The 15612-nt window shown below is 61.1% G+C and overlaps 1 protein-coding gene across 1 annotated transcript; it reads left to right on the forward strand.

Moving 5' to 3' along the window:
* Positions 1-253: 253 nt before the first annotated feature.
* On the forward strand, positions 254-9458 carry B4GALNT4 (beta-1,4-N-acetyl-galactosaminyltransferase 4; the record flags this gene model as incomplete). The annotated part of the gene is given in 23 exon segments (XM_030917731.1): positions 254-357; positions 819-911; positions 1002-1097; positions 1173-1263; positions 1338-1438; positions 1593-1660; positions 1886-1964; positions 3149-3163; positions 3165-3216; positions 3321-3358; positions 3360-3456; positions 3530-3639; positions 3763-3863; positions 3945-4011; positions 4013-4046; positions 4116-4424; positions 4427-5021; positions 6955-7238; positions 7396-7549; positions 7659-7731; positions 7821-7974; positions 8338-8464; positions 9006-9458. Coding segments are annotated over 23 exon segments (2966 nt in total), but the record flags the coding sequence as incomplete, so codon positions are not given.
* Between the last annotated feature and the right edge of the window lie 6154 nt (positions 9459-15612).

The following is a 15612-nucleotide window of genomic DNA, read 5'->3' on the forward strand; positions in this document are numbered from 1 at the left end:
CTTGCAGTGAGCTGAGATCCGGCCACTGCACTCCAGCCTGGGCGATAGAGAGAGACTCAGTCTCAAAAAAAAAAAAAAAAAAAAAAAAAAAAAGAAGCAGATGAGAAGGAGAGGTTTGGCTTTAGCAAGAGACACCACAGCCTCCTTGCCCTGCTCTGGCCATGTGGGTCCCTAGCCCAGCTGACCCCAGCAGCAGGCAGAATGGCCTTAGAGACAGCCTGGGCCTGAGACAGGCCTCACGTGCCACCTGCAGATGGTGAGAAGCTGACCAGTGTGACCGACGGCCGGGGGGTCCATGCTGCGCCATCCACACAGAGGGCTGAGGACTCCAGTGAGAGCCGTGAAGAGGAGCAGGCGGTGAGCAGGGCCTTGGGGAGAATGCGTGTGCACGAGATGAGACCCCAAAGCCCCGAAGCCACTTGTGCGTTGGTGTCTTGAGAATCTGTCCCTTCTGGAGGACACAGCAGGGGGGCATGAGACACAGGACATGTGGGTGGGGAGCACGGCATGGCTTGTCAGTGTGAGCTGCAGCACCAGGCATCCTGTCTGGAGCTCTGTGTCTGGGGGCTGCAGCAGGTGCATGTATGCACCAGCTGGTCAGTATGTGGGGTGGCCGGGCATCTGCTTGGGCGAGAGTGACCAGAGGGTCTGAGTGTATGTGCCGGGGCCGTGGGTCAGGGTTTGCATGGCTGTGGGCTCGCAGACATTTAGGGCTGCGTGGCTACATGTTGGAAGGGGTCTTTGTGAAGGTCTGTCTAGGTGTGTGTGACCTCCTCCCTGCCCTTCCAGCCCTGACCCCGCTGCCTTTTCTCCTGCAGCTTGAAGGTCGGGATCTAGATATGCTGTTTCCTGCGGGGGCTGGGAAGCTGCCACTGAACTTCACCCATCAGACACCTCCATGGCGGGAGGAGGTGAGCTGGCTCGGCCTGTAATGGGCTGGGAGGCAGGGCGGGGCTGGGGGGACGGCGGGCCGTGCAGAAGGTAAGACCCCCCCATCCCAGTACAAGGGGCAGGTGAACCTGCACGTGTTTGAGGACTGGTGTGGGGGCGCCGTGGGCCACCTGAGGAGGAACCTGCACTTCCCGCTGTTCCCTCATGTGAGTGCCAGGGTTGGGGGGGGGGCAGGGCAGGGCACGCAGGGGGCTTCGACAGCAACAGTCACTGCCCCTCAGACTCGCACCACCGTGAAGAAGTTGGCCGTGTCCCCCAAGTGGAAGAACTATGGACTCCGTATTTTTGGTTTCATCCACCCAGCGAGGGACGGTACGGGGGTGAGGGTGCCCTGGGGGAGGGGTGTCGTGAGGCTCCACCCCCCTGAGCCTAGTCTTGTGGACTAGGAGACGTCCAGTTTTCTGTGGCCTCAGACGACAACTCGGAGTTCTGGCTGAGTCTGGACGAGAGCCCCGCCGCTGCTCAGCTTGTGGCCTTCGTGGGCAAGGTACCCCCACCCCAGCCCTGGTGTCTTCCCAGGCCTCCTGCAGCTCAGTCACCTGTCCCCACCAGCCTCTTGGGAATGAGGACCCGATGGCTTTGGTGTCCCCAGGGAGAGAGTGAACCCCCCCCCCCACTGCCCCTGCTCTATCACCCCCCAGACTGGCTCCGAGTGGACAGCGCCTGGAGAATTCACTAAGTTCAGCTCCCAGGTGTCCAAGCCCAGGCGGTGAGTGACTGTGGGGTGCATGTGCATGCACTTGTGTATTCGCGGGAGGGGGCTACGTGCTGTTTCCTTACCCTGTGCACACTTGCACACACTCTGCACAAGCACCCGCCCAGCCCAGCTGCCATCCTCCTGAGGGCCAGCCCTGAGGGCTGTGGGCACCACCTGCCCCCTTCCCTGGCTCCACTGTGCATGGCGGGGCCCAACCCTTGCTCCTCGTGTCCCCAGGCTCATGGCCTCCCGGAGGTACTATTTTGAGTTGCTGCACAAGCAGGACGACCGCGGCTCGGACCACGTGGAAGTGGGTGTGAGTGCCCCCCCCCCCGGGGGGTTTCTGGAGACTCCACTTCCACTGCCTCCCTTCAGGACAACTGCAGTGGGGTCCCCGTCCCAAAGCTGACAAAGCAGTCAGGGCCATGGGCCTGAGGTCAGGAGGGTCTGCTCTGCCCTCTTTCGGGGCTCGGTGACGCTTCACTAGGAGTCGCCTTTGAGTAGAGTCTTGAGAGAATGGAGACATTCAGTAGGGAGATGTGGGGGGCAGATAATCTGGGGTGGGGCGTATGGTGGGTGAATTCTAGACCACGACTGCAGCGAAGGAACAGACTCAGCAGAGGAAGCGGGTCTTCGAGACTAGGAAGGGTCTGGTGGCCAGATCAGGCGGAGCCTGAGCACCATTCTGGACAGATAGGGCTTTGTCCTGAGAATGAGGCCATGGGATTTGCATTCCAGGAAAAACCCCTGGCCACAGAGTGGAGAGAGCCTGGGGAAGGGTTTTACTGTGGCCTTTGGTCCTCGAACCTAGGGAGGTGGCTGTGGGGATGGATGGGGGAAGCGGAAAGGGGTTACACAGCAAGGCAGAGGGCCTGGAGCCTGGTGGGTGTTGCGGGCTGCTCCATGGTGCCTGTGTCTGGTGTGTGGAGGGTGCGTTTTACCCCAGCTCAGCTGGGCAGAGGGCCCAGGCTGGAGACAGGGGTTTGAAGTGGTCTGTGGAGGCCCCAGGATGAGGTGGGAACAGAAGGGCCTGAGACAACCCCTGGAACCCCAACTTGGTGGTGGGGGGTAGAGTGGAGGGGCATCCAGCCTGGCCCTTAGGGGGCCAGCAGTGACCTCACTGGGAATGGGCAGGGTTGGAAGTCATAACCTGAGGCGGGCCTCAGGGAGGGAGGGAGGAGGGGAGGGGGGCCTCAGGGAGGGAAGGACGAAAGGAGGGGGGCCTCAGGGAGGGAGGGAGGAAGGGAGGGAGTAGGAAAGGTGAGGAAGGGAGCATGGGGAGGTCTGGCCCTGCTCCCAGGGCCCTCAGCTTTCTGGGCTTCCTTCCCCAGCTTCCCTGCTGCCCCTTCTTGGAACCCCCGGACCCCTCTACCATCTCCCCTCCTGCATCCTTTCAGGGATTGGTCCTCCTAGTCCCCCCGCCCTGAGCCAGGGTAGACCCTTTCTTCCCTGGACCCAGCCACGGCCCTGCCCCTGACACCCACCCTCTCTGCCCTGCAGTGGCGAGCTTTCCTGCCCTGGCCTGAAGTTCGAGGTCATCAGCTCTGCTCACATCTCCCTGTACACAGGTGCGCGGGCGCCTCTGGGGATGTGGGGCTCCTTGGGATGGGCTCTGGGTGTGAGCGGGAAGAATGGAGGAGTCTGAGCACTCCTGGAACCCCTCTTCCCCCAGATGAGTCAGCCCTGAAGATGGACCACGTGGCCCACGTCCCCCCAGTCTCCAGCCAGCCACGTGGGGGGGCGTCTGCCGCAGGAGGACACCAGCGCAGACATGCTGCGGCCAGATCCCAGGGATACCTTTTTCCTCAGTGAGAGGGGGCCCGCGCGGGGGCGAGGGCGGGGGTGCCTGCCCCAGCCGCCCTATGACCGCACCTCCTGCAGCTCCGCGCATGGAATCCTCGAGCCTGGAGAACGTGCTGGAGCCCTGTGCCTACGCCCCCACCTACGTGGTCAAGGACTTCCCCATCGCCAGATACCAGGGACTGCAATTTGTGAGTGCGGCTGTTACCCCGTCTCCCGTCGGGGACTCCGCGGAGCCTTCTCCAGCCCCTTGGGAGGCCACCCCGGGAGGTCCCCGCCCTGAGCCCTGAGGCCCGCCTGCTCCCGCCCCCCAGGTGTACCTGTCCTTCGTTTATCCCAACGACTACACCCGCCTCACCCACATGGAGACGGACAACAAGTGCTTCTACCGCGAGTCTCCGCTGTACCTGGAGAGGTGGGCTCGCAGCCCGGCTGGAAAATGCGGGGCGGGGCGGGCAGGGCGGGACTCGGCTCTGATGCTTCCGCTCCGCCCCAGGTTTGGGTTCTATAAGTACATGAAGATGGACAAGGAGGAGGGGTACGAGGATGAAGAAGAGGAGGTTGCAGCGCCGAGCCTTCCTCTTCCTCAACCCGGACGGTGAGTGTCCGCAGCGCCCCCAGCCCTTACCCACCTGCGCAGGGAGCTTCTGACCCGCGTTTCCCGCAGACTTCCTGGACGACGAGGACGAGGGGGAGCTGCTCGACAGCCTGGAGCCCACAGAGGCGGCCCCGTCCAGGAGCAGCCCCCCGTCCCCCGCCCCAGCGGCCCACGCAGAGCCCGGAGCCACCCCTGCTCCGCCAACCCCTCCCCGCCCCCGGGACGAGGGGACCCCCAGGCACTCCCGGGCCCTGAGCTGGGCCTCCCGGGCCGCCCGCCCCTTGCCGCTCTTCTTGGGCCGAGCTCCGCCCCCGCGCCCTGCAGCGGAGCAGCAGCCCCCAAAGGTGTACGTGACCAGGGTGCGGCCGGGACAGCGGGCATCCCCCGGGCCCCAGCGCCGCGCGCGCCCTGGCCGCCCTTTCCCGGCGTCTTCCTGCACCCCAGGCCTCTGCCCAGAGTGCAGCTGCGGGCGCCCCCACGCCCACCCCGGCCCCAGGGCCGCAGGACCGGCGGCCCCCAGGCCACACAGCCGAGGCCCCCAGCCAGGGCGCAGACCACCCAAGGAGGCCAGGAGGGCCAGGCGCGCACGCTGGGACCTGCGGTGCCCACAGTGGACTCAAACTTGTCCTCCGAAGCGCGGCCCGTGACCTCCTTCCTGAGCTTGTCCCAGGTGTCCGGGCCGCAGCTGCCCGGGGAGGGCGAAGAGGAGGAGGAAGGGGAGGACGATGGGGCCCCGGGCGACGAGGCTGCGTCCGAGGACAGCGAGGAGGCCGCGGGCCCGGCGCTCGGACGCTGGCGTGAGGACGCCATCGACTGGCAGCGCACGTTCAGCGTGGGCGCCGTGGACTTCGAGCTGCTGCGCTCGGACTGGAACGACCTGCGGTGCAACGTTTCGGGGAACCTTCAGCTGCCGGAGGCGGAGGCCGTGGACGTGGCGGCTCAGTACATGGAGCGGCTCAACGCGCGCCACGGCGGGTATGGGGCCGGCTCAACGCGCGCCAGGGCGATTGTGGGACGGGGACAGCCGGGGAGAGGAGGTCCTGGCCTTGGTGGGCCCCTCAGACCTCCCCCAGGGCTCAGTGGTGTACCGGCCTGGGCTGAGGCACCGCCCCCCCACCCAGGGAAACCCCGGCTTCTCCCCTTCCTTCCCCGTGTCCTGACTGCCCAGGGCACTTGTCCAGCCTCAGGACAAGTGAGGAGCCCCACCCAGGCTGGCGCCCCATCCTTGCCCCTGCGAACCCCACTTCTGTCATCCTGGACCTGGGCCCAGGGAGGAGTCCAGGCTACATAGGTCAGCGTCAGTCCCATCCAGTTGCTGGGGAGACAGCCCCATTCAGGAGCCAGGCTGAGACACTTAGGGCAAAGCTCAGGACCCCTGGACCCCTCCTCCTCTCCCCTCGCAGTGCCCCTGGGTGTTTCCAGGTGCTGAGGGCCTGACTGCAGAGGAGGGTGCAGGGCTTCTGCCCCATTGGCCCCTCTGGTCTCCCCGAGGCCCCAGGAATCTAGTGCTGTCTGCCCTCCCTGCAGGCTGGTGGGCGGGAGTGGGGAGTCTAATTTGGCCTCCAGGAGGCCTGTGGAGTCCTAAGAAGAGGCAGCATCTGTTGTGCCCAGCCTTGAAGTCGAGTTAGGAGCTGCGCAGTGATGACAGGCAGGGGCAGGGTCAGAGGATGGAGGCAGAGCTGGGACTGTTTCTCCTGTGCCTGATAGAAGGTTGTGAGCAGGGCAGGAATTCCACCGGTTTGGGTATAGATAGGTGTGCCGCTGCCTGGAAGGGAAGGGATGGTGGTGGTGGTGACTGACAGCCTGGAGCCCTGGGGGCTGGGTGCTGGATTCAAGGTGGCTCAGAGGGCACGCCTGCCCCTGGCTCTAAGCTTCCTGAGAGCAGCTCGTCATGCCATGGGGGTCTCATGGGATGGTCATTGTTGTGGTCCCACCTTTGCCCACTTGGGTGTGGCTCAAGGAGCAACAGTGTAGAGAGACCAAGAGCATTTGGGGCAGGAGGTCCCTGACACTCAGGGCTTTGGGGTGGGGAAGGACAGGAGTTGGAGGGAGGCCTCGGACCCCTCGGCACCCAGGTGGGCGTCCCCCGGTGAAGGGCACAGACTGCCAAGGGAGGATGTGAGGCCGACTGAAGAGAAAGCGTCGTCTAGGGCAGGGTCCTATTTTCTCCAGATGAGGAGAGCAGAGTGGAGGGAAACTGAGGTTCTCGGCTGGGCAGAATGAGGAGGAAGGGGCCGGGAACAGGCTCCCAGCATTGAAGCCTCCTCCACTTGGGGGTCAGGACAGGCCCGGAGCTGCTGCCTGGGGAAAAGGGGTTCTGTGAAGGCACAGGGGGCGGGGTGGGGGCTTCTCAGAAGAGGTGACTGAGGGCCTGGAAGAGGAGTGGCTGGGAGGGCTGGGGCAAACATCCCAGGCAGGGGACTCCTCAGGACAAAGGAGAGGAGATGGTGGCTGTGCCTGAGGAGGAGTCTGCTACCCCAGTAGGAGGGGAAGATTGAAGGCCACAAATTCGAAACTGCTTAACGTCCTAAAATGCCACAGAAGCTGTTTGAACCTTGTCCCATGGGCGGTGGCTAACTCCTGAAGGTTTCTGAGCAAGGGGGTAACAGGACAGCCGGACATGTCATAAATGTCACCTGGGACGTGCGTGGTGGCCAGGAGGCCTGCGAGGGGGTGAGGATGGGCCTGGGCTCGCTGGTGTGCCCCCAGTCCTGCCCCGACCCTGGATGGGGTGGCTGGAAGGTGGACCTGCCTGCTGGGCCTGCCTGGAGGGGCAGGAGCTCTGCCGCGGAGCCCGCAGCCTCCCGCAACTCCAAGTCAGCTGAGTTTCTGTAGCCAGGGCGGCCCAGGGTTGCGGGTGGGGTGCAGGCTGGAAGCCTTCCTACCGGCTGACCACCCAGCTTTGCAGGCGCTTCGCGCTTCTGCGCATCGTGAACGTGGAGAAGCGCCGGGACTCGGCGCGAGGGAGTCGCTTCCTGCTGGAGCTGGAGCTGCAGGAGCGCGGGGGAGGCCGCCTGCGACTCTCCGAGTACGTCTTCCTGCGGCTGCCAGGAGCCCACGTGGGGGATGCAGACAGAGAAAGTCCCGAGCCCGCTCCCGCGGCCTCTGTGCGCCCCGATGGCCGCCCCGAGCTCTGCCGGCCACTGCGCCTGGCCTGGCGCCAGGACGTGATGGTGCACTTCATCGTGCCAGGTGCGCAGGGCGGGCTCGGGGTCTCCGGGAGACCTCGTGGGAGGAACGTGGACCCTAATGACTAGGAAAGGGTGTGGGTGTCCGGGATGAGGTTCTTCGGAGCTGGGAGGCCCCAGCATAGAGTCAGGGTCGGCTCAGCCCCCCATTTCTCCTCCAGTGAAAAACCAGGCGCGGTGGGTGGCGCAGTTCCTGGCGGACATGGCTGCGCTGCACGCGCGCACCGGGGACTCGCGTTTCAGCGTCGTCCTGGTGGATTTCGAGAGCGAGGATATGGACGTGGAGCGAGCCCTGCGCACCGCGCGCCTGCCCCGGTAACGGCCCCTACTTCCACTTGGGCGGACCCAGCGCACCTTTCCTCCCCGGGAGGTGGGTTTTCCTGACCCCACCCCAGAGATCGTGCCTGTGACTCCTCCTCCCCAGGTACCAGTACCTGAGACGAACCGGGAACTTCGAGCGCTCCGCCGGGCTGCAGGCGGGAGTGGACGCGGTGGAGGTCCGAGGGCCAGATGGGGGTCGGGGAGCAAAACGGGGCGTATCCGGGGAGGAGCGGAGGGCGGGGCTCAGACCTCCCGCATCCCCCAGGACGCCAGCAGCATCGTGTTCCTCTGCGACCTGCACATCCACTTCCCACCCAACATCCTGGACGGCATCCGCAAGCACTGCGTGGAGGGCAGGCTGGCCTTCGCGCCCGTGGTCATGCGTCTGAGCTGCGGGAGCTCGCCCCGGGACCCCCACGGTGAGGCCCCAAGCGCCCCACCCTGTGATGGCAAGGTTCCCACTAACCACCACGGTAATGTCCAGGAACCCGGGGCCTCTCAATCCCCAGGGGAGGCCTGGGAGTCCATCAGTGCTCCCCGTAGAGCTCAGAGCCCCAGTCTCCTGGCACCAGCACACCCAGGGCCATGCGGGGCCCCGGGGACCTCCTGCAGTATCCTGCGTTTATGCACCGCAGCTCCAGGGTCATTACCGGGCACCGCCAGAAGCCCCATGGTGATGGGACTCTGCCCCTGAGGCCCTCCCAAGGTCTCCTAGCGGCCCTTTGCAGGGGAGGCCTTGCAAGACCTGGTCTGAAGGGCAACACTCCTCACTCCCGCCCCAGGTTACTGGGAGGTGAACGGCTTTGGCCTTTTTGGGATCTACAAGTCGGACTTTGACCGGGTCGGAGGCATGAACACGGAAGAGTTCCGAGACCAGTGGGGGGGTGAAGACTGGGAGCTCCTGGACAGGTGACCACCTCCCACTCCCCTGACCCCTGCGTCCTCCTCCTCAGAATGAGGAAAATGGCGCCCACATGCTGAGAGAACTCTACCCTTCCCCATCTTCCCAGTATCCTGTAGGCCCAGAGAGACCCCCTCCACCCACATCACTCCTGAGATCCTGTCCCACCCCCAGGGTCCTGCAAGCTCAGGGACATCCCTGAACCAGTTCTGCCCCCTGATCCTGTAGGCCTTGGGTGGCCCTGAGTCCCCAACCTCCCACTAGGGCCCTGGAGGCGCGAGGCAGCCCTGACACCCCCAGTCCCTGGACCAGGGTCCTGATCACCTGTCTCTGCCCCCGGCCCCGGGGTCCCGACCTCCTCTCTCTCTGCCTCCGGTCCCAGGTCCTGATCACCTCTCTGCCCCCAGCCCCGGGGTCCCGACCTCCTCTCTCTCTGCCCCTGGCCCCGGGGGTCCCAACCTCCTCTCTGCCCCCTGCCCCGGGTCCTGACCACCTCTCTCTCTTTCCCCCGCCCCGAGTCCTGATCACGTCTCCTCTCTCTGCCCCCAGGGTCCTGCAGGCAGGGCTGGAGGTGGAGCGACTCCGGCTGCGGAACTTCTACCACCACTACCACTCCAAGAGGGGCATGTGGAGCGTCCGCAGCAGGAAGGGCTCTCACATGGGGGCGTCCTGAGGACGCAGCCCCTCCCAGCCCCGGTGGGAGTCCAGAGGCAGCTGCTGGGGGCTGGGCTTTGAGCTTGGTCCCGAGGGACCCGGCAGGGCTGGTCAGAGGGGCACAGCCACCACCTGTGCCTGTCCCTCTCAGGCCCACTGGGCCCCGGCGTCGTGCCCCTCCCTGGAGAGGCAGCCTTCACAGCGGGTCAGGGCCTGGCCTTGGTCCCCACTCTGCGATGATTTCTGTGAAATTTTGCTGTAGCGATGACATTGTTTTCAGGATTTCCAAGAGTTCTGTCTGTTCTGTTTTTTATTCAGAATGAAATGAAATATTTTTTTTAGTTCTGACTTGTTCTCTGTGCCTGTTCTCTTGAGAGGTGGAGTCCTCACCACTGGGGGACCCTGAGCACGACCTCTTGACTTCCAGCTGCAGCCCTTCCAGACCCCAGCTTCTCCCACCCCCAAGACCACTTCCCCCTTCCTACTTGTGAGGTTCGGTGCCCAGCCCTGTGGGGAGGGGGCTTCCGACTTCTTTCTCCCGCCCTGTGTCTATGGGGTCTGTGCCCGCTGATAACAGACATAGATAGCACAGGGCCCTCCCACACTGGGGCGAGGAATGAGCAGTCACCGTGCCACAGTGCCCCCATTCTGCAAACAGAATCGGGTGTCAGTCCCACCCCAGCCTCCTCTAGGGTGGAGGAGCTGTCTGCACCCAGGTGGGGCATGTCTTGTGCTGGGGCTGGGGGTGATCAGGCAAAACTTGGGGTTGCCAGAAACAAAAACCCAACTCAAGCCAGTGAAGCCATAATCAGGGGGCCTGTATGACTTTGGTACCTCCAAGGTCAGGGTCAGCAGGGCACCAGAGAAGGACTGACTCAGAGGCTGGTCGAAGCCCACTCCTGCCTTGTCTCCTCTCTGCCCGTGGGTCCAGCTCGGTCCTGGCCTGGGCTGGGTCACAGGAGGAAGGCTGTACTCTGCCAGGCACCGAGTGACTGTGTAAGTTCCTTATGGCTGCTGTAGCGAATTGGCACAAGTGTAGTGGCTTAAAAAATTTATAATCTTACAGTTCTGGAGATAAAAAGTCCTAAAATTAAGCCTGGCACAGTGGCTCACGCCTGTAATCCCAGCACTTTGGGAGGCCGAAGCGGCCGGATCCCCAGACACAGTGGTGTGTACCTGTAGTCCCAGGTACTTGGAAAGTTGAGGCAGGAGGATCACCTGAGCCTGGGAGGTCAGGGCTGTGATGAGCTGTGATTGCACCACTGCACTCCAGTCTGGGTAACAGGGCAAGGCCCTGTCTCGGGAAAAAAAAAAAAAAAAAAAAAAAAAAAAAAAAAAAAAAAAGGCCAAAATTAAGGTGTCAGCAGGGCTGGTTCCTTCTGGAGACTTAGGTGTGAGTCTGTGTCCATGCCTTCTCCAGCTTCTCCAGGCCACCTGGATTTCAGCAGCTCGGCCTCTTCCTCTCTCTCACTCTCTCTCATCTCCTCCTGTGACTCTGACCCTGCTGCCTTCTCTTATAAGGCTCCCTGTGACTACACTGGGCCCTCCCAGCAAACCCACAGTAACCATCACATCCCTCACTAGGTCACATCTGCAAAGCCCTTTGCCATGAAGGTAACAGTCACAGGTTCTGGGACTAGGACAGGCACATCTTGAGCGGGCACTCTTCTTTCGACCGCCTCGTTCACACTGGGTGGAATGGCTCATACGCCCAGCAGCCAGAATTGTCCTCTGAAGATGTGTCCTGAGGTCACCGCTCACCATGCACACAGGGCAGCTGGGAGGTGGAGCCGAAGGAGGAACCAGGTGGACCAGCCATTGACCAGAGCGGCATCCAGTCACCTGGTGTGGGTTTCACAGGCCCCGCTGGTCCACAGGGGAGAAGTGCCCGCAGGGCAGGGGACATGGCTGGTCACACACACCCGGAAGCCATGCGATGACCAGCTGTCCTGCCCACTGATCCCTGTGTATCTAGTTCAGATGGAATTGTCCCCACTCACAGATATTTCGCAGCAAGAGAAGAACTAGCCTTGGATTTAATGATCCATGCTACCCCAAGAAAATGAGAAAAGGAGAGAAGAAGCGTAAACCACAGGCGGGAGAAGCCCGCACATCAGAAAGAGAATTAACGTTGGAAAACAAGTCAAAATTCCTTGTAATCTGGACGATTCACACCATTGTTTAATCCATTTGGCAATGATTCATTGCACACTCACTACACGTCACGCACTGAGGAAAAGGCAGGGAACGGAACAGACAAAAACCACTGCCCCCAAGGATCTTACATTCTAACACGGGGGCGGGGCACGACAACACCATCAGCAAAACATCTGGCACACCGGCTGGCAGCAAGGGCAGCGGAGGGAAAGAAAGCCCGGGAAGGCAACAGCCCATGTGCGTGTGACTGCATTTCTGAGCAGGGTGCTCAGAAAGACCAGGTCTGAGAAGGTGAGGGTGGCCGAGGACACAGGCAGGGGAGGGCAGAGTTCAGCGGCGGCCTTTGAAGAAATTTCTTAAAAATCAATGATAAAGCCGGGCATAGTGGCTCAAACCTGTAATCTCAGCACTTTGAAAGGCTGAGGCAGGAATGATGGCAGCAGTGGCCCATCTAGAATGGCCGCTGCCAAGATGCTGGCCGCAGCGGGGAGGCATGGCTGGGCCTCCCATTCCATGGGGCAGGGAGGAGCCCCGCCCTCCCAGGCACTGGGTTCATTTGCGTGCACCTCAACATTCCTGTGCTCTTTGGGGCCCAAGAAGCCCCCCCACAACTCACTGTAGGCTCGGAAGTACCTGCTCCTGCCCCCACTGCGGAGTCTGGTGCTCCCAGTAGCTGGAGCCAGGGCCCACAATCCGCTCCCAGAGGCGTCCCCCTGGCATGGTTGCGAGTCGGGTGAGGGGGGTGCCCCAGGCTGCCCCTGAGTGTCGGAACTTCAGGGAGAACTCGCAGTGACATCGCCTCCCTGTGCCCCGGATGCCGGCCCGGGTACTGTGAGGGCCTAAAGCCTTCACCCTAGGCTGCAAGGAGATGGACAGTGCAGCAGGATGGCTGCAGGAGCACCAGTGGCAGCAGTAGGTCCCCTGTGCCCCATGTCCCCAAGGCTGCCTACTGTGCCATCTCCACCCTCGCATGGCTGGGCAAGACCCACTCCCAGGCCTGGAGCCCCCACAGCCGCCTCAACCTCGCTTCCTGCCGTGTCCTGGGAGCCCATGAGCACCCGGCTGAAGGCACAGCCAGGATTCATGGAACCAGCCCTGGAAGCATTGGGTTTATTTGTGCAGGGTGGGAGCACTGCAGGTGCAGCCACAGCCATCCAGGTTGCAGCTGTGGGCCCAGGCCTCCTGCTGGTCTTGGGGACCAGGGAAGACCCACTAACACCACAGACTTGGGGGTGTTCCTGCTCCTGGCACCCACTCGGATCTTGGAGTGGGGTTGGGACCAAGCCTGGGTGCTGGTGCAGCCCAGCCAGGTGTGCACCCTCAGAGCAGTGCTGACACACCAGTCCCCCGCCATCTCAGCCCCTCCAGACTTTGGGCACCAATGAGTGTGGGAGGGAGGCCAAGATGGGGCTGGGGGCAGCTCAGTGCTGGCCTGTGGGCACCCCTTGGCACAGCGGCCTGGGCACCATGGGCAGCAGTGGGAGGCAGACAGGCTCCTGGGAGGCAAGAGACAAGTCCCTGGTGAGGCTCCACCTTCAAGCCAGGGTGGGCCTGAAGGCTGGGGGCCAGGCTGACTCTCCCGAGGACCAGAATGGGGACTTGTGGTGCCTTTTCCGGGCCCACCCATGGCTGCCCATGAACCAGTAGGCATGAATTTCCTCCCCTCTGAGGCCCATAAAAGCCCCAGGTTCAGCCAGAGTGGAGAAGAGGACAGAGGGATGACAGGATGACCAGCTGCAGAAAGGAGCTACCCTCTCTAGGGCCTCCTCTCTGCTGAGAGCTGCAAGCATTGGGTTGACCAACTGCAGAGAGGAGCTACCCTCTCTGCTGAGAGCTGAACACTCGTTGGGATGACCTGCCCGCAGAGAGGAGCCACTTACTCCCAGCCTCCCCTCTGCTGAGAGCCTCTGAGATGTTCTAATACTCAATAAAGCTCCTTTTTGTCTTGCTCACCCTCCACTTGTCTATGTACCTCATTCTTCCTGGACACAGGACAAGAACTTGGGCAAAGGTGCTCCCAGCCACAGAGGTTTCTGGTCAGAATAGCAACACCCCAAATGTCCCATAGCATTTTGGGGGCTCGTCTGGGATCTGTGGAAGGGTGAGCAAAAGTGGATCTTCTCTTTCTGTCCTTTCTTTGTGGTTCCTAAACTCCACAACAGCTAAAATGAAAGAAAAATACCAGGCCTCTGTCAATCAGTTAAAAGTGACGACTAGTCTCCAAGTGCCAGACTCAACACATGGGGGCCAGGCTTGCTGGGGAGGACACTGTTAAGCTCCCATCACCCTCAGGTGTTGGGAATGTTGGCTGTGTTCCAACCCAGTTTTCCTTCATGGAAATCTAGCTGTCACGTGGGACCAGAAGGAGGTCCTAGAGCAACTGGGGGTATCTGGCTGAGGTTACCCCTTGGTGTTATCCAAAGGCCCCTGGACTGACTCCAGTCCCAAGCCTCCCATGAAGGTGTTGGCACGAGGACCTCCACTCTTTCCTATCGTTCTTTTCTTTCTTTCTTTTGTGACTGTCATGGTTCCTATCTCTTCTTTATGTACGATGTTAAATGTTAAGGATGTTGTTGCAAACCAGAAATATTACTGGGTAGAATGAGCATTTGGCTAAGTCATCAAAACTATAAAGTGGAAGGTTAAGAATAGCACAGATGAAGCCAAGTGTGCCTCGGTATCTGTATATAAATTTGTGGCAAAAATGTTCTTGTCATTTCCTTGGTCGCCAACTTGGTGCCAAACACCTTGAGACCCAGAAGAGAAGCATGGTCTCAGGAAGGAAGCTTTTCTGTAAACGTGAGACCCAGAAGAGAAGCATGGTCTTGGGAGGAAGCTTTTCTGTAAATGTGAGGGCCAGTGGTCTGAGGCCTTGTGTGTGCAGGCTTTCTTTGCTCTGCAGGGTAACTTGGACCTTTACCTCTGTTGTAGGATTGATCCAGCCCTCCTAGTGGCTGTCTCAGGAGAGGCTGCAAGAGGCAATCCCAGGGAAACAGAGAAGCAAACCCCAGAGGCACCTCCAGTGGAGGAATCAAACCCTCCACTCCTCCCTATCCAGGTTCTCTCTCGATCTTTCCCCAGGCTAGAAATCCTCACTTTAGGCAGTTCCCAGTCAAATTAAGGGAGATCTTGGCAAGTTTTTAGATGGCCCTGACAGATAAATAGAGTCTTTCCAGAACTTAACCCAAGTATTTGAGCTCTCCTGGAAGGATGTCATGTTACTTCTGAATCAAACCCTGACCACTTCTGAAAAGCAGACCACCCCGTAACTGGCAGAGCATTTGGGGGATGAGCTGTATATCTTACATAGTGCCAGGGAAGAGGAAACGCTTTATCCAATTGGAAAAATAGCAGTACCATTGGAGGACCCTAAATGAGACTCCACTGATAAAATGGAAAAATGGAGGATGAAACACTTTCAGATGTGATACTGGAGGGCTTGTGAGGGACTGGGGCTGGGCCTCTCAATTGCACTGGGCTGGAGGGCTTGTGAGGGAATGGGACTGGGCCTCTCGACTGCACCGGGCTGTCCGTGGTAGAGTAGGGATTGGCCCCACTGCCTTCCCGGGGGATGGCAGCGGCCTTGGTGAAGGGTGCCTCTCTGTCTCCTGATTCAGTCAATGAACAGCTGGTCCTAGGGGATAAGGGGATGAGTTTATTGCACAGGCAGCCCCTGATGTCAGGGGACATATAATAGGGAAGCAACAGCGGGAATGGGTTATGGGACCAGATGGTACTTTGGGGGCATCCTGGGAGGGGCAACCTCGGTTTTTTGCAGTGGGGACTGGGAGGAAGTCCAGGAAAGAAAGGGAAGACAGAGGCTCTAATAGCCACCCTGTGGGCTCATGGACCCCAGAATCCCTGGATACACCTGTGACGGCTGCAAATGTGTTGGGCCAGGGCCCTTCAGGAGCATTTCCAGATCGTGCAGGGAGGAGGGCCCTTCAGGAGGGTTTCCAGACAGTGCAGGGAGGCCACCTTGGCCCTGTCCAGTTTGCCTTGGGGACCACTGGAGGACAGACTGTCCCTGGAGACGTGGGTTGCCAGACCTAGGGCCGGTCTCCCAAATGGTACAGCAGGACTGATGGGTTCCCAGGCTCCTCTCCCCAGCTCCAGTCGTCCAGACCACTGCTGTCATTCAGGAGCCCCAGGGATTCTGGGGGATTCAGGAGCCCCAGGGATTTTGGAGGAGGATGGACCACCTCCCGGACTCCAGAGCAGGCCTTTCAGTTCTCCTCTCCAATCTGGGCCCCCCTCCCCATCTCTTGGCACAACTGTGAGTGGCATCTCAGGCCTCCTTCCTCCACCATGTCAGGTATCAACATAGTCTTGTGAATACGGGGAG

This window comes from Rhinopithecus roxellana, chromosome 15 (assembly GCF_007565055.1).
Source record: "Rhinopithecus roxellana isolate Shanxi Qingling chromosome 15, ASM756505v1, whole genome shotgun sequence".
Classification (NCBI taxonomy): Eukaryota; Metazoa; Chordata; class Mammalia; order Primates; family Cercopithecidae; genus Rhinopithecus; species Rhinopithecus roxellana.